Genomic DNA, 24141 nt, shown 5'->3' with positions numbered 1-24141 from the left:
GTCCTCCTCCAGAAGACTTTAGGTGGCTGCCCTCTTGGGGACCCAACATTCATAGTATTTCATCTGTGCATGCTGGAACTGTAGTCATTTCTGATTTCCTGCAGCCTATTTTCTGTCCTGATGCCCCATTTTCCTCTTGCACTCCAACTGTTTATTGTAAATACAGCAAGGCTGGTGACACTGAGGCACCCACTGCTATGGGCTTGTATATGACACAGTATGGTCCACACCCATCCTTCCTCTGAGTAACTTGCATTCAGTGCAAGAAATATCATTGCTTTTTCAGGAATCTCTTATTTCTGCAGTAGACTCAATTTTTAGGATATACATGAGGAGAGAACAAAATTATGACAGATTCCATTTCCCTGGAGTACTGGGAAGAATCTGTGAGGTTTTGTTTTGGTAAAAGAGCTGGCAGATAGCAATGAGAAATCCTCCAATTCAAAGCAAGTTCGGTTTCTCTTCCAATGCTCAAGTGACAACAGAATGACAAAAGTGAACTCCAGTCCATTTTCCTCATCCCAGCAGGATAGTTGTTCCCCAGGAAAGGAATGATCATCATGAATCAACTGTAAAAGACACAACCATTTTAATGGACTGAAATAAGTAGCGTTCATGCTGACACCGGAGGTCACCCTGGACACATGAAATGAAAGAATATAGATGAGGAGAAAGCTTCAATCTCAGTCAGCATTTGAAAAGTTTCATGGTGAAGAGTGCACAAATAAGGGAATTCCTGGAGGTCACTGAGCTTTCTTTGCAAATCTGAATGGACATAATTTTAGATTTAAATGGAAATCAGCATATTGAAGCTACAAAAGAAACCAGTCAATTATAAAGCCTTAAAGATCAAAAAACAGTCTACTCAAATATGTGTGACACAGTATTTGATTGGAAACATTTTAAGTCTTCTTTATACTTATAAAAATTACGTTAATTGCTTACTTTATAATAACACATTAGCCTAGCTGAAAGCTTATCCTCATCTCAATTAAGGCAATTTAAGGACAAAATTTTAGTTTATTTTTTATACAGCACTAAAATAATATAAGGCTCCAACCCTGTGAAATGATAAGGATTCAAAGTTAACTACAGGTGAAAATATAGTACAGATTCTGAATATCACTCTTTGCTTTTTTATCATCTAAAAAATCTTTCTCTTATGCATCATAAATCCATAAAACTTTTCATTTCAGTGGACCTTAAAAATCACACCACCGCCAGTTCTTTATTTTAGAAATGAGGAAATTCAAATTTAGAGAGATTAAGTGGGCTTACAATGAAATTCATCATCAAACACCTAATTTAGAATATGAAAATAACAGTATCACAGAACATGAATGGAGTAGAACCCCCTGCTTTACTCTCTCCAGGATTCAAGCCATGTACTTGTTGACCAAAGGAAGGCAGAAAAAAGGATAATCAAGATGCACAAAATTGAAATACCAAAGCTAATAACCCACACAATATTGGGTGGTTCTATCACAATGGTCTCAGGTTGATGTTAAGTCAATTAACTGCCACTTTATGGATATGTACAAATAATAATGACAGCACTTTTGAGAAATGGTTAAGCCGTCTGGCATTATCTACGAAAATGACCATTTATGGTTCAATCCAATGTCAACAATTCTATTCACATCATTAAGACATAACAAACTATTTTAAGCCCCATTGTTGAGTAGAGTGAATGTACCTCCCAGCCTTCAATGTGAGACTGCCATTCCTCTAAAACTTCTAACTTCTCCATCTGCCTCTTGGCCTCGTTTATGTTGGAACAGACGGCTTTCATGGCTTGGAGGGCTTCCATTACTGCTGCATAGTCACTGTGTTTCCTTGGAGTCCGCTTCAGCAACTCCTGTTTACACACAAAAAACAAATCGCCCTTTGATCTTCTGCTTTCTGGTACAGCAGGTTCAGACTGACCAGGAAATGAAAACTGCAAGATCGTGAGAGCCACTTTCAGAAGCGACATCACAACCTCCACTGGGATTAAGATCAAAAATAAAAGGTTGAATCAATGAATGTGCATTACTGCTAGTACATATTTTGCCATTATTTTAATTTTTTCCTTAAAATTATTGTCTTTAAAAACAGGACATCTCCTTTCAAACTGTCAAGATATCTCACCTGTAGCATGAAATGTTTTTATAGGTTTGTCTTCTACTCCAACCAGAAATATAACTTTTATACATTTTCCTCGAGTCTTTGACAGAATAGTAACTTTTAAAATACATATGTCCCATAATTTCAAAAATTTAAATGCCTTATTTTCTAATAAATTTTTGAAAAACTATAAAAACATGCTACACATAAAGCAAAACATTAAATAATGTCTTACACTCTAGCAAAATAAATGATTTATAAATTCCATAATACTCCATCATTACGGGAGCAATTTATGCTGTTTTCACCAATAACTTGGATTCATTCTCTGTAATGAATGAATTGCCATATGCCTCCCAATATTTTTCTTTTGGGGGGGTTGGCATTTTATGTTTTTTTTCCATTCAGGATATCAGAACAAGATACTTTTAATCTTTTAAATATATTAAAAGGTCTTGTTTGTTGTTTAGAAGCACAAAATTAAACATCTTCACCCACTGTCTAGACAGTTGTGACCACATTGCTTTTTAATTAGTCATTTGTTGCATTACTACAGCTGCCATCATCATGTAACTAACACAATTACAGAAATCCTGAGGCAAGTCTTTTAAAAGAATTCTCTTAATTCTTAACATACAGTGGGAAAGTATGCAGTTGTTACATTCTCCCGGGGTCTGTTATTGTTGAAAATTCTGCCATAAACTTTGGCCCTGCATTCAGTATGTTCACACTCTGTTCTGCAGAGCTAGCACCAAAAGAATACACATTATATCAGTCCCAAGACAAGATTTAAAAAGTTATGCTGGGACACAGATCCATGAAAGAGATAATGCTAGCTTCTCTAGAAAGTCTCAAGTGAAATATTTGTAAATCATGTGAAGTGGTCAAGTCAGTCTGCAGGCTATGATTTGGGGCCCCAAGCAACTCTGCCCAATGGGTACCTGTGGAGCTGAGACATGAATTTAGATAAAGTGAAATAGCAAGATGAATGACTAATAACAATCTTCTATCATTACCTTCCATGAGCCCAGTGCTGATTGGCCAAACCAATCATTTCAAGTTCCACATACAAGACCAACATACCTTTTCTTTAACACATAGCCTATTCCCCTAATGTCTTTCTCTGAGTAAATAAAACCATCCAAAATCAAAGATTATCAGTACAATGGTAAAACAAAAAACTATCAATACTAGCATATCTACTACACAAGCAAATAATTTCTTCATGTTTCTTTGCGAAGACAATCATCCAAAGAAGGGGAAACATGACATCTTCCACTCCTGGAAGGTACTGTGAATTGATCTTTATCTTCCTAAGTGAGGAGGTATCTATGATTCCATCTTTTGAGAGCTCAGATCAACCAACCCTAACCAGCGGCCATACTAACCAGAAGTGACTCAGAACAAGTACTTAGCATGATGCATTTCTCTTAGTATCACTAACTCTTCTGACTCTTAAAACAGACAAAAGCCTGAGATTCCAAATGCAGGTCCGGGAACAGCTGAAGTGATCTGGGTCACCAGGCATCTGAAAGGATGCTCAGAAAGGAAAGTCACCTTTGCACCAATCCTCCCCACCTTCTGAGGACCACACCAAAGCTCTGCAGAGCTGGAGATCCCTGTGTCACCTTCTCTCTAGGGCTTCACTGAGCAACTGCAATTTGATTTTTTTATATATATAGGGAGAAATTGTTTTCAAAGAAATTTTACACAAAACCCCAATTTATGCAACTAACAAAAACTGTAGTCTTAAAAAAATGTATTTTTAGGGACACCCAGGTGGCTCAGTCAGCTAAGCATCCAACTCTTGATTTTGGTTCAGATCATGATCTCACAGTTTGTGAGACTGAGCCACATGTTGGGCTCTATGCTGGTGGCATGGAGCCTGCTTGAGATTCTTTCTCTCTCTCTCTCTCTCTCTCTCTCTCTCTTTCTCGTTCTCTCTCTGCTTCTGCCTCTCCCCTGCTCACACACACACACACTCTCTCAAAATAAATAAATAAACTTAAAAAATGTATTTTTAGTTCAAATCCTTTACATTTATTTCTCAAAAAGCAAATCAATAAGAACACCAGTTAATATATGCAAAGCATTTTGGAGTATTTTTCAAATTTAGATAGCAAGTAGTAATTAATATATTAAAATAATTCAGAAACAAAGGTAGATGAGTAGTAATAGCTAACATATATGGAGTATATACTGTGCTAAATGATTTGCATAAAGTACTTCAATTATTATTATGATGTAATCCTTTAGATATGCATATATATGTACACACACGGATACACATACCCATATATACATTCTTGTAGATATATGCTATAATTCTATCATTATTTCTATTTCATCAATAAAAGCCCAAGGCTTTAAGAGGTTAGATTGTGTATTCAGTCACAAAACTAGTAAGCAGAATACTTGGGTTTGAACTCAGAACTAATGTGTTCAATCACCATCCCAAAATGCATCCTGGTATTAAAGTTGTAGTTCCAAAAGCATCATTTTCAAATGGCTTTCAAATCTATTCACATACTTTTGTAGTACAAGCATAATTAGGACATTATAATATGCTTTTCACAATAAAACTCTGGGTCATTATAATGAGGCAATGGACCTACAACCATTAATGGGGCGTATCCTGTCTTCCAGAGGCAGTGTTTGCTTATCACTGTCATTCCTATCATTTATTGTCCCATGTGATCCACACCATTCCCTGTAATACTGATTTAAAGACCAAGCTCTGAAATAATGTAACTTTGACTCTAACTTCATTAGCATCAAGAAGTCACCATTGTTAGGGAATATCAAAACATTTGCCCACAGTAGATTTACTTAAGTTAAAGAACCCTGTAGATAGAGTGATTTATAAACTGGTCATAAGGTACTTAATTATCTATCTTGAAACTAACGCATTAACTCTAAATAAAACTCAAACAAATATATTTTCTACAAGGAGCAAAGTCTATAAGTAGTCTACAAACTCTCTTTTCCCAAAAGACCTGTTTCCTACTCCATATATATATGACAAAATAGCCATTTTCCCCAATAACAATGATCTCCCCTTTTCTACAGAAAGTGAGATTATTTAGGGGTGCCTGTGTGGCTCAGTTAGTTGGGTGCCCAACTCTTGATTTCGGCTCAGGTCATGATCTCAGTTATAGATTGAGCATTGTGTTGGGCTCCACACTGGATGTGGAGCCTGTTTGAGATCATCTCTCTCCCTCTCTCCCTCTGCCCTTCTCCCCCACTCATGTGCGTGCTCTCTCTCTATCTCTCTCAAAAAAAAAGTCAGACTATTTAAAAGAAAAACCTTTTAAATACCATCAGCAAAATATGCAGATACAAGGAAAATTCTACAGTGAAATAAACACATAAAATACCTTCAAAAGGAGAGGGTACTTGCAAATTCTTTGTATCGGTGTTACTAAATATCCTTCCAGGGGAACATCTGTGTTCTTCCGTCCTCCAAGTAGCATACAGTTCTAGAGTGGAAATAAAAATAATTAATTACATTTTTTAAGGCCAAAGCTGTGACACATTTCTTCTATCATAAAATTTTCTGATGGAACTTTGTCAAAGCTTATCTCTAGATAGCGTCTTTCTCTGAGATGAATCCATGCAATCACAAATAACATTTACAGAAGACAAAAAGAAATACTTCACACTTCATACTGGTTATAGAAACCAAATTGTATTTTGAATAAATATCTTTAAAATTAATTTATATATATTTTTCTGAGTATGAAGTCTGAAGAAAAAGAAATAGGACAGAGATGGAGAAATGCTGGAATGGATGGATGGGTAGGTGGATGGATAGATGGGTGAATAAATAATAGACAGACAGACACAAATATACATAGAGATCAATCCTGCTTATAAAGGGAGTTGTGTTGTAGCTGAGTTGTGGTGCGGTATTGTGTTGCTGTGTTGCAAAGAGCAGGCCTAGAGACAACTGGGCTCTATGCATGCTCTGCCACTGATGAGGGATGTCACTTCAGCTGATTTCAGAATGCTAGTTTTCCTGTCTGTAAAACTGGCATGTTTCAGCCAGTGATTGCTAAGTTTCTGTTAGCTAGAAACCTCCCCAATGACACTGGCCAGCCAGTCACAGAGAAAGAGGTCAGATATGATCTCCAGAGAGGCAAGATGAATGGGGAGATCTCAAAATTAGCAATCAAAGAAAGATGAAAGAGAAGAGAAAATCAACTCTGATTAAAAAATACAGAACACCTATAGCCTCTTAAGCATCTGGTCTTTATTTAATGGTTTAAGCATCAATACCAAAGGAATGTAAGAAAAAAGAGAAGAAAAGAAGAGAAAAGAAGAGAAGAGAAAAGGAAAGGAAAAAGAAAGATTGGAAATTGATGCCAAAACCTGTTTCTGCAGTGTCTATCAGAGTAACTGGCATGGAGAAAGCAGGCATAAATATTTAATGAAGAGAGAAAAAAGCCCCACAGATATCCTATTTATAATTTAGCTACCTTTGTACCACCATTTTAAAACTACTGTACTATATTCATTGAGAAGAGAGACCAAGTACTGAGCAGGAAAGGATGAAAAGGAAAGACTGAGGGTAACAGCAGAACCCCCTCCCCACTGTCCTGAACAATTTGGTTTTAGCTCCAATTTGTGTATTCAAGTCAGCACAACTAATGCCATGACTATAACTTCCCCCAGACACTTTAGAAGTCAGAACAGCAAATAAGTGTTCTGACTCAAACATGCTTTTTGAGGGGCTTCATCCCATATTGCAATCAGTTTATCAAAATATTCTTTCCACCTCTGCATAGTACTGTCCCCACAGGAATCATATGAAACACAACTATCTATATCTCACTAGATTTCCAGCGAAGTTACAGATGTGGCCACTCCTATTTCCTGGCTCTGGGTTGAAGTACCTTAAGGAACTTGTGACTGCCCAACACGTGTTTATTTCCTGGTCTATTAGTACTGCACAGATTACGAACTGTCTTCATAATAGCAGAGGCTGGTTGCCACTTTAGACTGGCTTATGAAAGCCAGCTCTCTTTCAACGTGTACCCAAAAAATGTTTCCTAAATGAGTTCCCAGAGATTTCCTGATCATGAAACTTACTCAGGTGGCAGCATATCTAAGTGCCCCAAATAAGATCATCATCAAATCTGTAAACTCTTGCCTGTTTTTCAAAGGCTAATTGTTACTATCCCCATTTTATGGAAATGGAAAAATGAGACCAGCAACGTAATGAATTTCCTAAAGTCATTCAGATGATTAGCGGCCACTTAGTGCCAGGGCAAGAATCATAAAAGTCATATTTCCTAGGAGACTATGACTGTTGAATCATCTAAAACCAGCACTATTGAGACTTTTCTGGAGTGGCTTGACACACTTCAATCAATAAACTAGACCAAAATGAACAAAGAGTCAAGTGTGCTGAGAACAGAATAGATTTAATAAGATGCCAGAGTTCTAACACTTTATAAAGAGCCCTAATTTCAGTGGCTTAGGACCCCTAAGAAGAAATGCTAACTTATAAGACATAAATCTGAGTGGAGATATCAGCTGTGCAGACAAAAGTCACAAAAGAGTCATCAGTTCTCAAATTAAGTCCAGGAAAGTTACTAAAAACAAAACAAAACAACAAACAAAAATAACCAACTTTAGGAAACAGACTTGATAAATTAAGATTGGTAAAAATATATTGTTGTAAGAGCAATCACATCCCTGCTAAAAAACTTTAAAAATGTAGTTTAAAAAAAAAACCAACAAAGGAAGTAAAACAGTAGACTGAAGAAGGTAAAGGAGGAACAGAGGAACAACAGCAAAAAACCCCCACACATATAGAAAAAACAATAAAATCGTACATATCAACACAGTATCAATAATTACATTGAAGGTCAATGAACTGAACACTCCAATCAAAATGCAGAGAGTGTCAGACTGGATAAAAAAGCAAGATCTGGCCATATACTGTTTCTCAGAGGCATGTTTTCGATTCAAAGACATAAACAGTGAAAGAATGGAGAAAGATAAAACATACAAACAGTATGAGAGCTGTCACGGCTTATGGTAATATCAGGCAAAATAGATGTTAAAAAACAATATCCCTAGGGACAAAGAAAAACATTTTATGATAAGTAGAAATATAAATACAAGCACTTTAAATGAATACATATTTAGCAACAGAGCCCCAAAACATATAAAACAGAAACTGACATAATTGAAAGGCAAACTAGACAATTTAACAATTATACCATAGATTTCAATAGTCCACCCCAGTAACTGACAGAACACCTAGAGGAAAGGACACAGAAGACATGATAACACTACGAACATAAATGACCTAACATTTATAGAACACTCCACCCAAGAGCAGCAGAATATGCCTCGTTTTTAAGCACACATGGAACATACAGAGGAAAAGAAAGAAATTCCAGGATAGACCATATGCTAATCTATAAAAACATCTTCATGAATTTAAAAGGATTTAAATGGTTTAAGTATGTTCTCTGACCAGGATGGAATAAAACTTAAAAATCAACAGGAGGATATTTGAAAAATTCCCATTCTGAGAAATAAAATTACCGAATGGTTAAACTATGATGATTCTAAGATTTTACCCTAAAGTTAAAGTTAACCTGCCACAGATATATGGACATTAGGAGAACGCATAAAACCCCTAAGACAGAGACATAGGACCTTTTTTTTTTTTTTTTTTTTTTAACCTTACAGCAATACCAGGAGCCAGAGAATCATGATTTTGGGGCCAGTTTCCCAAGCCCCAGTTTGCGCATCGCAAGACAAAGAAGACCAGGTGACCCATGCACATGTGTAACAGGAGGGCTGAGACCTGAGGCTAAGAAACATGCATCTCTTATTGACGGCAGCAGGCATGAGAAGAAAGAGGGTATCTCTCTACCTTTTGCGGTTGTTCATGATACAAACATCCTTTAAAAGATAGGCCCAAACAAACGCAGTCAATTCCACTGCTCAGGAAATGCGCAGAAACACAAGTTCCATGCAGAATAACTTCCCAAGACAAACTTCTAAATAAAGAATAGACGAGGGGTGCCTGGATGGCTCAGGTAGTTAAGCATCCAACTCTTGGTGTGGGCCCAGGTCATGATCTCACAGTTCAGGAGGTCAAGCCCTGCATCAGGATCCTCACTGATAGTGCAAAGCCTGCTTGGGATTCTCTTTCTGCCTTTCTCTCTGTCCCTCCCCTGCTCATATGTTCACATACTTACTCTCTCTCAAGAATAAATACAATTTTACAGAGGAAACTAGACATTTTCAAAAACTGAATTATAATGAAAACACATGTTTAAATTTATGGAATCAAACTAAAGCAATGTATGGGCAAAATTCTTAGCTTTAAACACCTGTATTAGAAAAGATAAAAAGGTCACAATAAAAAACTCTCCACCAACTATGACTATAATGGAACTTCCTCAACCTGAGAAGGACCTCTATGAAGAAACCTACAGCTAACATACTTAATGATGAAAAGCTGAATGATTTCCCCCAGGATCTGAAACAAGGCAGGAATATCTGTTCTAACCATTTCTATACAACAGTATACTCGTTCTAATTAGTCAGTGCAAAGAGCCAGAAGGGAGAAAAGTCCAAAGTGAAAAAGAACTACTACTAAAACTAAAACGTCAGTTTAAACCACAAGATACAAGATACACAAGATATTGTATGTACAATAAGCAAAACTAAGTAAACGTCAAATGTTTATGTGGTAGCAATGCCGCGGCCCCTGGGTGTGGCTCAGTTGGTTAAACATCCGACTTCAGCTCAGGTCATGGTCTCATGGTTTGTGAGTTTGAGCCCCCAGGCTCTGTGCTGGCAGTTTGGAGCCTGGAGCCTGCTTTAGATTCTGTGTCTCCCTCTCTCTGCCCCTCCCCAGCTCATGCTCTATCTCTCTCTGTCTCTCAATAATAAATAAATGTTAAAAAAGTTTAATAAAAAGATAATTGCAATCACAACAGCATCAAAAACTTTAAGTAAAATACATGGGAATAAACTTAACAAGGTAAGTATAAGACCTGAATACAGATTTCTTAAGTCTAACAAAAACATGTTCATATGGACAAAATTTAATAAATTGGACTTTAAAAAAATGTAAGACTTTTGATTTTCAAAAGATAATATTTTTAACTGAACAAACTACACAGGCAGGAAACATGTGCAAATTACATGCAGATACAGAAGCTGTAGCCAAAATAAAGAACACTTACAGCTCAGTATAAGATAAACATCTCAGTTTAAAAATGAACAAAAGACTTGAATAAGCATTTCACCAAATAGGATATGTGAATAGCTAACAAGAACATGAAAGCAATGTTGATATCATTGGTCATGAGAGAAATGCAAGTAAAAATTCACCTTGAGATAAAGTGCACATCCACTAGCACAGCCATGATTGGAACTGGTAATGCCGTATGTTGGCAAAGATATAGAAAAACCACAATTCTTGTACATGGAAGATATGGCACAGCCCCTCTGGTAGTTTCTTAAAGTTAAACATAAACCTACCACGACCTAGCAATTCCACTCTTAGCATCCACCCAAGAGAACGAAAATATCCACACAAAGACTTGTACATGAATGTTCATAAAAGCATTGTTTGTAATAGCCCAAACTGAATATTTCCTGACTTTTCTATACTCAGAAACGTCTCTCTCTGAAATGATATCTCATGTGTCGTATCTTCAATGTCCATCATTAACCACAGCCACCTGTTGACCCAGTGTTCCTATACTGGCAAATGGATAAACGAAGTATGGTATATCCATACATAAGGAACACTATTCAGTAATAAAAATGAATGCATATGGATATATGCCCAACAAGGGTGAATCGCAAAAAGCATTTTACTCAGTAAAAGAAGCCAGGCATAAAAAAGGTTACATTGTAGAATTCCATGCATATGAAATATCCAGAAAAGGCAATTCTATGGAGATGGAAATTAAACCAATGACTGTCTGGAGCTAACAATGTTGTGGAGATGGGCTGTAAATGCATGAGGGGCTTTCTGGGGTGCTGGGAATCTCTATAACTGAGTAATGGGACGGCTGCTCCACTCTACAGAACACTTACAGTGTGTTCCTCACCGGCAATTAAGTTGACCAAATATGCATTTATCTGTGCTATTGTAAAGAAATTAAATAAAGTGAATAAGGAATGCATGTAGGAGAAAGGTCAATCTTTCAATTTCTTTTCTACTGTACCCATGATGTGTTTCCTTCCTGTGACTGCCCTACTCATAGTTCTCTTAGCAGAAGTAAATGGAACCCTGCAGAGTTGAGGGATATAAAAGCAATGATGACCTCTAGCATAAATGTCTTCCCTCACCAGGAACCCTTGGTTCTCACAAACAATCCATAGTCAACCAGGAGAGGGCATTATCGGTATTTTCCCATCCATCAGCAGCTGCCAAGTCTCACTTCTTACATTTATCAAAGGACTCTAGCCTCCAACCTGGACATATTTAAAGCATTGCTCTACAAGTAGTTTTCACACCACACTGATGCTAGTCCTTGGCTCTTAGTAAGCCTATCAACAAATCACAGCATATGGTAACACTTAAATATATACTTACCAAAAGAAATGTACGGATTGTTCTTATTTTGTTAAGTTCAAGAAGTAATTTTTGTGCCTTCTCATGGTTGCTACAATATTCATCATAGATACGAAACTTGTCTTTCTGTGAATTCGAGTAAGGAGAAGTTAGAGTCATTTTATTAGCCATTTTTAAATACTAACTGTGTGATGTTTATGAACAAACTTTATTAAGTGTTTACCTTTTGGGAGCTCTACTGTGTGTGTGTGTGTGTGTGTGTGTGTGTGTGTGTGTGTGTATTTTTTTTATTTATTGATTTTCTCTTACCCATAAAGAATAGCCTAAGGAAAGGGATAGGTTATATTACCTAGACCAATATGATATATGCAATAAGTAAATGAACCAAATGGTAGCAATTACAGAGAAGAGAGTACTTAGATTTACTGAGAGGATGGAGATACAGCTTAAAAAAAAAAAGGTAATATCTGAGCAAGGTCCAGAGAGATGAATCCATCAGGGAGAGGAAATAAAGCATTTGTGGTAGAGGGAAAAGCATGTGCAGGTTATACAGGAATTGAGAAACATAGTACCCTGCAGTTAATATGCACCAATACTGGACAGTTGTGTTTAAGAGGGACACAGTCAAACAGGAAAATACTCAGCAACAAGTGACTAAGGTAATGATAGACTGTGAAGACACTACATATGAGAGGTCAGTTCAAAAAGGTATTTGTTAGTATAGAAAAGTAAGGAAATGGTAGCTACTTTCAGATAGCTGTTATATATAAAGGAGTCATAACTCTAAACATAAAACTAGGACCACTGGGTAGAAATTGCAAGGGCACTGATGGGCAGTGGGTAGGCAGATTACGGATTAACATAAAGATTTTCTAATGATTAGAGCTATCACTAAAAGTGGTCAAGTAGAAACAAAACAAACAACCTTCATATTTGCTACAAAGGGATACTTTCAAAAAGGGAGTCATTTTACCATGATGATCTCTAAGTATTCTTCTATCACTAGATTTTTCTCCAAGTGGCTATGATTTGTATCTACCAAAGCCATCCTAATAAGAGGAAGACACAGAAAATGTATTGACCAATATGAGAACAGGAATATGTCCTCTGAAATTTCAAAGACAGGTATCTGGAAAGCAACACTGAGTGCTATTTTATATAGCCAGTAGAAAATGGATTGAATTACTTATTTCAAGAGATGATATGACCCAGAATGAAACAAACTTCAGAAACAGTTGAGTTAAATTCACGGATGACAGATTCATAGTGTGTTACTGAGGAAATGGATGTCAGAGTGCAAGATTCCCATGTGCAGGACTGGACTGAAAGAGAAAATACTCCAGCTGGCAGAGATTTGAATTCTTTCATGAAAAGAACAGTCTGGAATAAGTGGACAAAAACATGCATGATTTCCAGTCATACCCAAGGAAAGCACAGCTTGATCTTGCTATGCCCAAGGAGCTTCTCCTTCTAATATAATTATCTTTATGAAATATTTCCTGATTATTAAAAAAAACATATGCAGTCTGCTCACTACATTCAGAAATATAGATCTAGGAACTACATATGGTTACATTTATAAAGGTTAGATAGGAATAAAACATTTTTTAATATTTATTTATTTTTGAGAAAGAGAGAGAGAGAATGGGGGAAGGACAGCGAGAGAAGCAGACACAGAATCTGAAGCAGGCTCCAGGCTCCGAGTTGTCAAAACAGAGCCCGATGTGGGGCTCAAACTCACGAGCTGTGAAATCATGACCTGAGCCCAAGTCTGATGGTTAACTTACTGAGTCACCCAGGCACCCCAAAGATTAAATAGAAATAAAAATAAACAAAAATTGTGGCACCTGCGTGGCTTGGTTGGTTAAGTGTTTGACTCTTGGTTTCAGTTCAGGTCATGATCTAATGGTCTGTGGGTTCAAGTCCCACATTGGGCTCTGCACTGACAGTGCGGAGCCTGCTTGGGATTCTCTCTCTCCCTCTCTTTGTCTCCCCCGCCCCTGCTTGTGCGCGCACGCGCTCTCGCTCTCTCTCTCTCTCTCTCTCAAAAATAAATAAACCTAAAAAAAGAAATAACAATAAACAAAAATTTATTTTCTTGACAAAACACACTTCCATAATTTTAAATAAAATATTAATTATATAGCATTTTGATAAATAAATGGCTTCAGGTTGGAATTCTAAAAGCAAGCATTAACGATATATAGATATAGCAGTATTATTTTTATTTTTAGTATGAATGTCTTCAGTTCTAAAAACAATTTTCATTTTACGGGTGACTTTTTACCTCATAAATTGATTACACAAATAATTTCAACTATTGTGTCCAGAGGGATGAAAATGATCACATAAGCATGATGTATAATTTGAAACACCTGAGCACTGACTGGTCATTCTTCTGTATGGTTCAGTACAACCTTCTGAGGAACAATCCTTGAGAAAAACTCAGATTCAGGTGTACCTACAGTGACCGGGTTTGTCCACCCGCAGGTCTGTCACCAGTGGATTAACAAGGGAACATTCTGACTAACAAAAGGCTCATCACGCCATTATAGGAGTAAGGATTTTCTGCCTCAAAAGGGAAATGTTCTATGTTTGAGAGAAACATAAAAATCCATTCATTATGAACAGCCTGAATATTCATTAGAATTCAAAGCTACAGAGCATGCGAAGTACTAACTTGTTGGGAAAAAGAAAAGGCTGTTTATTCTTCACTGAATAAAATGGATGATGTGAGGCCCTCACCCCTTTCTGGCTCTAAGTGGAAGATTTCATTGGCCTTAAAAGACCCCAAACTTTTGGTGTCACATTTTACTTCTAACGCTGAATTCCCACATACTCTTGTGCTAAACGCTAGACCTTAAAATCTAAGGGGAAAGAGCTTTTAAAATAAACAGAAATTTATCCTACAAAGTGAAGAAAGCAGGTTCCCACTTCTTGCTGGGCATTAGGTTCTGGATGAAGGCATTCTTCCACAACTTTTAAAAATTCTTTATGTACTGCAAGGATATCTTCAATGTTTGAGAACAGCATCTGCAAATACAAGTAAGTAAGAGCAATAGTGAAGCAGGTTAACAACAACAACAAAAAATTCCACAAAAAACAAAAATACAAGTCCATGAGAGTACAGGATTCTATCTTCAAGCTGAAAACTTCAGGGCATAGCAAGCCAGCCAGCAGAGCGCCAATTTTTGTCTGGATATCCTCTCCACGCCCCACACAACTCTGGGAATCAGAAACCTATGCCTGGCTCCCAGGAAAAGACCGAGTGACTAAGTCCAAGCAGGGCAGCCCCCACCCTACTAGCGAAACTCGGTGGCAGGTAAAATTGTACAGGCCGATTTGCTGGCAGATCCTGGAACGGACAGCCTTCTCCCCCACTCCGGAAAGGTGCTGTGTCTGGAAGTGACAGCTGGGACAGCTACAGTGTCATTTTGCAGCTGTGGGAGGAGCCAGCCCACAGGCAAGCTGATAACCTGGATGCCAAAGTGAAGAGCTACAGAGAGCTTGGCAATCTTGTCGACCACCCTGAGCCATGGGCCCTGAGCCTTTCCTTCTGTCTGGAGTTCCTAATATGAGAGACATAGTACCCTCAAGTCATTTGAATAATAAGTGTCTTTTGCTTTCAACCAAAAGCACAAAAACTAAAATACTCCTGAGGTGAGTAGACTTTGAAAAAAAAAGTCAGATGGGCCTATAAAATCCTTGGATTTTTTTTTTTTTTTAGTAAAGTAAAACAGCAAATAAGCACTAAAAAAGCCAGTGATAATTTATAGAATTTAAATGAGTAATAATAAGAGTACAATTAATTTCCATTTACCTCCTCCCTCTTTACAAACCTCTTCATAATCTGCCTTCCCTGCAGTTTAACAAGAAATTCTTATACATTTGTTTCTGAGTAGAAGATAGTATGTGGACTTTTTCTGCACTGATGAACCATCCAAATAATTTGTTCTTTAGAGATCAGAGACGGGAAGTCACATTTGTCCACTCTGGCCTTCCTCTTACACACAGCTCTGCACCCTCCCTCTCACAGACTCTGAGGTTCTCAGTCTGGGTTTGTTTTCCTTCCTCTTTTCAAACTGTTCTAAGGCCTTGGCAAAAAAAAAAAAAAAAAAAAAGTCTCCATGTCTTCTATGCCATCATCATAACCCTCTGTTTCTTTTCCCAGTGTTGTTTCCCTTTTCCTCAGCGCCGCCCACACACACATGCCCGGCACAGAGCTCACACTGGGGCTGCGGGTGATCTAAGGGGATGTGTGCTTGTGCTGGGGGCAAACTGCGTCTCCTCACCTTCACTGTTTCTTCTGTTACATTTTTGTCCATTTTTGAGGCAGCACATTGGTTCATTCGGTGTAAGAATGCCTGCACGAAACAAAAAAAAAGAGATTTTGGAGGTGACATTAGGTTAATAAAATAACAGAGTGTTGAACAGAATTAATTTTTTTTTACAAGGAACTGAAGTTTAAAACTCGAACCATTGAATGGTTTTACTCAATAGTTTTGTTGTAAAAGGTGAAACCCTTGTTCGCTGTGGTTCCTACCTGGGGATTTTATCCTTTATAGTTTGGGGCCAAGACCAAAAGTGAGCATGTATATATGATTTAAATTTATCCACCAGGATCTCAGTGTGCTGTGGGAAACACTTAAGAGTCTAATGTTTCGGGGTGCCTGGGTGTCTCAATGGGTTAAATGTCTGATTCTTGATTTTGGCTCAGGTCATGTCTCACAATTCATGAGATCAAATCCCACAATGGGCTCTCAGCTGACAGTGAGAAGCTTACTTGGGATTCTCTCTCTCTCCCTTTCTCTCTGTTTCTCTGCCACATCCACATGAGCATTTTTGTGTGCTCCAAGTAAATAAACAAACACACAAAAAAAGTCAAATGTTTCCTAAACTTCTAAGTCTTGTGAAGCACAAAAGATCAAAATCTAATGAAAAATGGGATTTCTGATAAAAAACAAAAGGGCCAGAAATTCCACTGACTGTTTTGGAACTGACAGAGATTAAAAGAAGGGAGTAGGGAGGAGGAGATTAGTGATAGAGAGTGAAAGAGGAGGAGAGAAAAGTGACTCTTCAAGAAGGAATGGAGGGATTTCTCCTCCCCTCTTACCTATCCTCTCCCAAGCTTTAGAAAGCAGAATTTGGTATTTCTGGGATCAGGTCAGGGCTCTCCATAGCCCTGTGGTAGGCAAATAAGTTCATTAGTATTTCAAAGATCTGGACTCTTCTTGATATGTCATTAAGCTTGGACCCATAACTAAATAAGCTATTATTTTTGCAAAGAAGAAGAGCAGAGTTATTTACACTGGGTCTTAAAAGAGAAGGTTTGAAAGGAAAAGAAGTGACCTTCCATCCAGTAAATCTGGTTTGTGTCTTTAAGACATCATTTATTAACTATCGAGTGAACAAGTGAAATCATTGCCTTCCCTGATTCAGACCTTCAGACATTACCTGCCAAGTTAGGGTCTGACTGAACAGCCCACCAATTCCCCAGGACACACGGAGGCTCGAAGGAGTCTCTGGAAACCACATCAAAGAAATGAAGATTAAGGTAAGAATCCCATTTTTTTGTTTACATAATTATTTTGAGAGAAAGAGAGATCCAGGCAGATGAAAAGGGAGAGAGAGAATCCCAAGCAGGCTTCTACTGCCAGTGCAGAGCCCAACACGGGGCTTGATCCCACAAACCACAAAATCATAACCTGAGCTGAAACCAAGAGTTGGATGCTTAACTGAATGAACCACCCGGGCACCCCAAAAATCCCTTGTTTGACATGTTATATTTATAAAGATTTAAGAGACTAAGAAAACCAAGTATTGTTCATAATGTTCCAAAGATATCACCCTCAAGATATTGCTAATCAGAGTATAAAATGGCACATTTTGGGGGACAATATAACTTAACAATATATGTCAAATTTTTAAAAGGGCATTTCCTTTAACTCAGCAATTCTACTTCCAGGAATTTATCCTAAGAAAACATTCAGACAAGAGGTTATAGTATATTGATTACAAAAGTGGAAACATTGGAAACAATCTAATGCCTATCAATAAAGGAATCATTTAGTATTTTATGGCATGTGCAAATTACAAAATATGATGCAGAAGTATAATAACAAAAGGAATGTGATATAAATTACATACAGTTATGTACATATAAAACAGATATCTATAAAATATTGTTTGGTGAAAAAATTGCTAGTATGCATGCTTGAAATGTGCATACATATATGCACCCACATATACATATTGCATACCACTATATGTACATAAACGTACATGTGTAATGGCAGTGTGCTCTCACACTGAGAAAAATATGTAGCACATAGCAAAATGCAAACAATAAAGATGACCTTTGTACACTTTCTTATACTCAGAATACTTGCAAGCATATTATAACTTTTGTGAAAAGAAAAACAAAACTATTTAACAGAAACAAAGCAAACAAGCACAGGATGTTAGCTTTAGCCCCATTTCTATTCCAGATTCCACCAGTTCATGTTTCAGAGTCTCTAACAACAAAACCACATCAGTACTAACAGACTCAATTGAATGAAATAATTCAGCTGAATTAAATAAATTGAATAGGAGAGTACTGAATGTCACTTTAATTCTTTTATTGGAAAATGTATGTGATATGTGATATGATTTTTGAACTATTATCTAAAGTTAGGTGTACCTAACTGGCAATGTAGAGATTCTGAATTTCCTGACGTTGCCCATCTTAATTAGCATTAGTCTTATTTTTAATTTTAGTTTTGGTTTTATTGAATATTTTCCATATACTTATACCCAAAATGCTCAGTTAGCGTTCTACTTAAAGTAACACGGTAGTTTAGTTGCCTCGTTTACATTTCATGCTGACCACATAGTAAACAGGTAACCTCTCACGCAGCAAAGCTAAATGTTCACCTCTATATTTAGAAACCTTTTACTTCATGAACTCAACTCAGTCACATTCTGAAGCTAATAAATGTAAACTAGTAGTAGTACAAATGAATCAAAATATGAGTTAGAAGGAAACATGCAAACTGAGACAGTAAACTATATCTTCATCTGACTTTTTATCTTCTTACCCTCCGTGACAAGATGGAACTTTTTGTTTAACTGCGTATGAAATAGAACCTGGAACTTGTTAGCATTTCTGATCAAGCATTTATTTTCCCAAGAGCTTCATTTTATACACAGTGAAGGCAGATTTCAGACAGTTTGCCCAGAGCACAAAGTCATGAAAACTGACATTTTTGATAAAACCTATAAGTCCTCTTTCCTCAAGATAAAGAAAAATAACCTGTTTTCAGAATTGTCTTTTAACACTTTTCAGACTTTAGTAATCAGTGCATTTAATTTTTTTCCTATCGATCAAAGAAGCATTAATACTCTAAATACAAAAATACATGCAGGATTTAATATGCTGTTTTACCTCTGCATTCATTCATTCATTCGCAATGGTCCAGAATTTCATCAGAATTAGATCATCCTCATTTTGATACAAATATACCAGAATAAGGCTTGTAAATGCCAGTGGTTCTCAAACATTTTACTGTGTATAACACTGGGAGAATTTTTCCAAATGCAGAGTCCCTCACGCTATCCCCAGAAGGTCTAATTTGGCAGTTTGGTTGAGGACTTAGAAATCTGTATTTTGAATAAGTTCCCTAGATCCTTCTGATGCATTTGGTTCATCTGATGAACATTTCTTTATGTTTTTTCTTCCAAAGACTGAAGAAACAGACTTTGAGGGAACAAGTCAGTGGGTCTCAATGGAGAAAACGTGGCTTTCCAACCCCATGCGCATTACCCTCTCACACAGCCACTTGGAGTTTCTGCTATCCCACCAGAACCCACCCGCCCCCCAACCATGAAAATCACAATCTGGGCTGTGGACGGGGGTCATAACAACCTCTGAAGGCTAGGACAATTCAAAGACAAGTGAGATAAGACAGACTACGGCTCGGAGGGGCCCCTCCTGGTATCTTCCAGCTTGCAGGTGTGTTGGCAGGAACTCGGTTGGTCAGCATTCCCCTAACAACAATTAACGACACATTCCGAGATTTCACTACAGTCAGGGGCTACTTTTTTCCTACAGAGAAAGCAGAACGTTTTATCTTCTGTCCAATTGTTCCATGGTGTTTCCTTCCTACCATGTATTTGGTGAAATGGGTTAAATGCCATACATTAATTAAAGTTTAAGAAAAAAATGTCACAAGAAAGTAAAAGAAGTTAGGAAACTCACTAATATATAAAAGGGAGAAGACAGCTATTCCTTTCCTTTTTGTCTGTCCATCTGGGCCACCGCTTACTCAAAAGTTAGTAAGGGAAAATCCATAATAAGTTTTATTCTCAGAATATACTTATTTCTAATTTCAGTGTACTAAATTATCTCCCTCAATTAATTTTTGTCCTTCCAACTCTTTTTATCAGGCACACATAGCAGATCACTCTCAAAAGTCGCACAGATCGGTTCATTGCTATAACATTCCCAGATAGTTGTGGGTATTCTTTAATACAACACCAAAACTCAGGCAGTTTCTTTTTTTTTTTTTTTTTTACATTTATTTATTTTTGAGAGACAGAGACAGACAGAGCTCAAGTGGGGAAGGGGCAGAGAGAGAGAGAGAGAGAGAGAGAGAGAGAGGGAGGAAGACAGAGAATTGGAAGCAGGCTCCAGGCTCTAAGCTGTCAGCACAGAGCCGACATGGGGCTTGAACCATGAGTTCATGACCTGAGCAGGTCAGGCCCGTAACAGACAGCCATCCAGGCAGCCCAGTGAGTGGTAGTTTCTAAAAGGTTAGTCATGATTTTTAATCAGAAACCAGCCATATCAGTGAACATTTCATACTCTGCTATATTAAAACCAATTGATTTATCTTGCAATTGGAAGTGATTTTTTAATCTATGCTTGATGCTATAAATTTTTTTAACAACGTTTCACAGTTATATACATCTTCAAAATATTAACACATCTTGTTCAATATCAAAGAAAACTCACATCACATTAGTTAATATCAGTAGGCAACTCCCTAGAGAAGTCTTTAAGTATTAGGAAGCTATCCATTTCACAGACAAATTTTCCAAAACTCTAAATTCACTTGCAAGCTTGAATTTATCATCATCAACAAATACTATCAGTTGTTTTCCTGGAAGTGACCGGTTCACTTCATTCTTTTTTGAATAAACTATCTGCCAAATACCCCAGTGCCCACAGTTTATCTCACAGTTGTTATTTCAAGTAAATATAATGTTCCATAGCAACTCAATCACAAATTCTAGGCCTAGAGATAACTATAATATTTGAGTATGCAGCAGAAGTACTTAGGTGTACTTCCTGTTTTATTACACAACTTAAAAAGGCATGTGCTCAAGAGTCATGATTTAGTAAAATTAATAATTTTTACAGCTTTACAAGAACTCTCTTAAGTGAAACTAGAATCCCTCTACCACCCCTCCCCCATGAGTGAGTGACAGTGAAATATATATACAGGGTAGTGCCACTACTCTGATTCACACTAAAGCATCAGTAGTTTTATACATCATTATTTTGGTACCATCAGTGCAAGCATCAACACAGAAAAAAAAAGCAAATGAAGTCTTAGTATTAAAATGAAAACAGTTTTACCTTACATATTCCTTGCAAAGCACATCTTTAAGACCACTGTTCTAGGCACCATGCTGTTGGTGGGAATGTAAACTGGTGCAGCCACTCTGGAAAAGAGTGTGGAGGTTCCTCAAAAAATTAACAGTAGAACTCCCCTATCATCCAGCAATAGCACTGCTAGGGATTTACCCAAGGGATATAGGAGTGCTGATGGATAGGAGCACATGCACCCCAATGTTCATAGCAGCACTTTCAACGATAACCAAATCATGGAAAGAGCCTACATATCCAACAACTGACGAATGGATCAAGAAAATGTGGTTTATATATACAAGGGAATACTACTTGGCAATGAGAAAGAATGAAATCTGGCCATTTGTAGTAACATGGATGGAACTTGAGGGTGTCATGCTTAGTGAAATAAGTCAGGCAGAGAAGGACAGATACCATATGTTTTCACTCTTAAGGGGAACAGGAGAAAGTTAACAGAGGACCATGGGGCAGGGGAAGGGGGAGAATAGTTGGGGAGAGGGAGGGAGGCAAACCATGAGAGACTCTTGAATACCGAGGACAAACTGAGGGCTGATAGGGGAGAGGAAGAGGGGAGGGGGGTGATGGGCATGGAGGAGAGTCCTTGTCGGGATGAGCACTGGATGTTGTATGGAAACCAATTTGATGATAAACTATATTATTTTAAAAAAAGGAAGAAAACTACTGTTCTAGGCATATAGGATATATCAATAAACAAAACAGTCAAGAATTTCTGCTTATATTCTAGTGGAGGTAGACATAATATGCAATAAATATAATAAACATATTTGGCACATTAGAAGCCAAGTGTTGAAAGTAAGCAATGAACTTATACTATGAAATAAAAACTTATCTACACATATTTGAAAAACAATATAATACCTTGCAATGATTCCAAAGCTCTCCAGAGATCCAGAAACCCAGAGCCCAAAATTTATCATCATAAATCTATACCACTCAATTCTATTATTTAATTATATTTGACTTTTTTCTTTTTACATTCATGGCATCACTTCTCCTTTCCTTCTTTTTATGTCTCTAGTTTGCTCTATTACTTTCAGTAACCACTCTATGCATAAGACTAAGAGTGGATGGGAGTCTTTGGTCTCCCTCTACAATTTCCAGATACCTCCAAAGATCGGGAAGTAAGTATTCTTCAACTTTATTTTTACTGCCAGGCACTCAGGACTCATTTGGGTAGGGGAATAAACAAATTTAATTAAAAACACAAGGGGAAAAAAACACAAGGAAATTACCAACTACAGATTTTTAAAAAATTTTTAATGTTCATTTATTTTTGAGAGGGAGGGAGGGAGGGAGAGAGAGAGAGACAGAGACAGCAAGCAGGGGAGGGCCAGAGAAAGAGGAAGGCACAAAATTCAAAGAAAGATCCGATCCAGGCTCTGAGCTGTCAGCACACAGCCCAGTGCAAAGCTCGAACTCACCAACCATGAGATCATGAACTGAGCCAAAGTTGAATGCTTAACTGACTGAGCCACGCAGGTGCCCCCAACTACAGATATTTTTGTAATTATCTTACAGTGATAAAGTTATACCCACAAATGACAGTCTAGATGAAATGGATCAAATCCTTGACAAACATAATCTGCCAAAATTCACACAAAAAGTAATATAATATGAACAGGACTCTATCTATTAAAGGACTGAATCAATGTTTAATAACCTTCCAAGACAGAAAGTTTCAGGCCCAAATAAGTTCACTGGTAAGTTTTACCAAATATTTAAAGAATAAATTATACCAATTCTCTACAATCTCTTTCAGAGGATAGGAGTAGTTGTTCTACGTTCTAAGTTGTTCTATGAGGCCAGCATCACCCTAATACCAAACCAAAGACTTCACAAGAAAACTATAGACCAGTATCTCTTGTAAGTATAGATGCAAAAGTCCTAAGCAAAATATTAATAAATAACAACTAAAAATGTATAAAAACAATTATACACCACAACCAAGGGGTATTTATTCCAGGTATAAAAAGCTAGTTCAATATTCTAAAATCAATTAATGAAATCCATCACATCACCAGTCTCAGAAGAAAAATCCATATAATCAAGAGATGCAGAAAAAGCATTTGAGAAATCCAACACCTAGTCATGACAATTATTCTCAGTAAACTAATAGGGGAATGTCCTCAACATTAAAAAAAAATTCTTACACTAAAGAACCTACAGCTAACATCATACATAATGGTGAGAAACTAGAAGCATTCCCACTACAATCAAGACCAAGTGAATAATGTCTCCTCTCACCATTCCTTTATAGCATTGTCTTATATTTTCTAGCTAATACAATAATAGAAAAAAGAAAATAATAGGTATACAGGTTGGACAGAAAAAATAAAACTGTTTTTGCTCTTAAATGATATGATTGTCTATGTAGAAAATCTGAAAGAATGGACTCAAAACATTCCTAGAACTTATAAGCTCTTATAACAAGGCTGAAGGATACAAGGTTAATGTACAAAAGTTAATCACTTCCCTCTATACTATCAATGAACATATGTAACTTGAAATTAAACACACTATTACTTACACTGCACCTCCAAAAATGAAATATTTGTGTATAATCCTAAAAAAATACATATGACATCTGAATGAGAACTACAGAACTCTGATAAAAATTATCAAAGACCAAATAAATGGAGAGACAGTTCACATTCATAGATAGGAAGACTCAATAACATCAAATTGCTAGTTCTTCCCAACTAGACCCGTAGATTTAAACCAATTCTAATAAATATTCCAGCAAGTTATTTTGTGGATATCAAGAAAATGATTGTAAGTTTAAATGGACAGATAAAAGACTCAGAATAGCCAAAACAAT

The 24141-nt window shown here is 37.0% G+C and overlaps 1 protein-coding gene across 1 annotated transcript in view; it reads right to left on the bottom strand.

Annotated features, from left to right (window-relative positions):
• The window catches only part of PREX2 (phosphatidylinositol-3,4,5-trisphosphate dependent Rac exchange factor 2), a 299116-nt gene that overhangs the window by 211313 nt on the left and 63662 nt on the right, over window positions 1-24141 (bottom strand). Inside the window, exons 2-6 of the mRNA XM_029923458.1 lie at window positions 15961-16032; window positions 14579-14701; window positions 11690-11794; window positions 5484-5585; window positions 1697-1858 (exon numbers count right to left, since the gene is read on the bottom strand). Coding sequence (XP_029779318.1) covers window positions 1697-1858; window positions 5484-5585; window positions 11690-11794; window positions 14579-14701; window positions 15961-16032 — 564 coding nt within the window. The remainder of the gene's footprint in view (window positions 1-1696; window positions 1859-5483; window positions 5586-11689; window positions 11795-14578; window positions 14702-15960; window positions 16033-24141) is intronic.

Source organism: Suricata suricatta, chromosome 15 (assembly GCF_006229205.1).
Source record: "Suricata suricatta isolate VVHF042 chromosome 15, meerkat_22Aug2017_6uvM2_HiC, whole genome shotgun sequence".
NCBI classification, from domain to species: domain Eukaryota; kingdom Metazoa; phylum Chordata; class Mammalia; order Carnivora; family Herpestidae; genus Suricata; species Suricata suricatta.
The sequence above is the reverse complement of the archived record's forward strand: the minus strand, read 5'-3'. Positions and strand labels throughout refer to the sequence as shown.